The sequence below is a fragment of the Anneissia japonica genome, unplaced genomic scaffold, assembly GCF_011630105.1.
Source record: "Anneissia japonica isolate Jap-2015-1 unplaced genomic scaffold, ASM1163010v1 scaffold285880_len1642_cov250_single, whole genome shotgun sequence".
NCBI lineage: Eukaryota > Metazoa > Echinodermata > Crinoidea > Comatulida > Comatulidae > Anneissia > Anneissia japonica.
The window spans coordinates 1-1642 of NW_022735968.1; the positions used below are offsets into that span (position 1 = coordinate 1).

Here is a 1642-nt window from a genome sequence, read left to right on the forward strand (position 1 = left end):
CCTTCATGCAAACGTTTCTAATTCTAAATAAAAATTTTTATATTTCTTTCCTCTTTTCTTCTTTTTAGGTTGATTGTACTGTTGAAACACAATTATGTGCTGAGAATGGTGTTAAAGGTTATCCAACAATAAAGTTTTTCAATCCTAATGATGACAGGGAAGAACCTGTATTGTTTAAAGGCAAACGCGATTTGGATGCCCTTGAAAGTTTCATCAGCGAACAGCTGAAGGTATGATTATAGTAAAGCCGGGCCCTCACTGCGTCTGACTGTCGTCAGCTGACGCGATGCTATAAAAAAGATGTGACGAAACATGCGCAATGCATCAATCATTTTTAATGACAGTCCTTTCAGACTGCCACTGGCAGTCAGCAGATGGCATCGCGTCATCTAGCAGTAGAGAGCTGAGTTGGATTTGTCCAAGATGCAGTGACTTCCCAGTTTAAGATACAATGAAGATGCAGAATTTTATTACTTGTACGGAAACGATACAATGTTGAAAATTTGAACTAGCATTTTTTACTCCTTTGACTAACAAGCATTTTTTATCAAATAATATACCATATTCTTCCTTATATTATTGTTGTCTGCAATTTTTCAGGAACCTGAGGCACCCAAACCACCAGAGCCAAAACATAAACTGTATGAGCTAACCAAGGCTACCTTTAAGGACCATATATTGAAGGGAAATCACTTTATCAAATTCTATGCACCATGGTGTGGTCACTGCAAGAAGTTGGCCCCTGTATGGAATGACCTAGCTACAGGTTTTCAACACAATGATGATGTCACAATTGCTAAGGTAGTGTATTGTTGTTTATTAAGGGTATAGGATCCTCATTGCCTCATGTGTTTATAGTGGTTCCATGAAGGGGTTTCCTTGTTGGAGAGAATTAGGCAAAGTCTTGCTCACTCCGAGCACTTTTATAACGCCATGTACTCACAGTTGGTGGTAGTCCTAAACAGATTGTCATTAAAAATTATCAGTTTCGCATGCTTTGTCGTGTTGAGAATGTTCTCCATTGATTTTCATTTCCTAAAACAAAATAACAATAACGATAGATTATTTAGCAAAAAATAATATTTATTAGTCTGTCCAAGAGAAGCTCCTGTGTTGCTGAGTATAGAATTAAATGTCATACAAGCATCTGAAAACATACCCTTTCCATAACTTAAGCATTAATTATGTTTTAGGTGGATTGTACTACAGATAAAGAGGTATGCGATCAGTTTGAAGTGCGAGGTTATCCAACTCTCTTGTTTTTCAAGAATGGTGAAAAGGTAGAATTAATTTTTTTTTCAATTTACTCATTATCCAAATTAATGGCCACACAACATAATTGAAAATTTATGAACAAGTTGTTTTACAAGGCTTTAATAAATATTATAAACTTGTTTTCAAATTCTGCTTTTGTGATGAATTCTTTGGTAAGCTAACTTCTTATTGTAATATGGAATATTAGGTTGACAAGTACCAAGGTGGTAGAGATCATGTTGCTCTGAAAAACTATGTTATGAATATGGTTGGTGGGGCAACAGATTCAGATAAACCAACCCAAGAACCTGTGAAAGAAGTAAAGAAAGAGGAAGGTACTCAAGATACAGAGTCTAATGTAAGCTATTGAATACATTGTAACTGTGTA

The 1642-nt window shown here is 35.6% G+C and overlaps 1 protein-coding gene across 1 annotated transcript; it reads left to right on the plus strand.

Annotated features, from left to right (window-relative positions):
- Positions 1–68: 68 nt before the first annotated feature.
- On the plus strand, positions 69–1624 carry LOC117116722 (thioredoxin domain-containing protein 5-like; the record flags this gene model as incomplete). The annotated part of the gene is made up of 4 exons (XM_033260820.1): positions 69–230; positions 601–801; positions 1194–1280; positions 1463–1624. Coding segments are annotated over 4 exons (612 nt in total), but the record flags the coding sequence as incomplete, so codon positions are not given.
- Between the last annotated feature and the right edge of the window lie 18 nt (positions 1625–1642).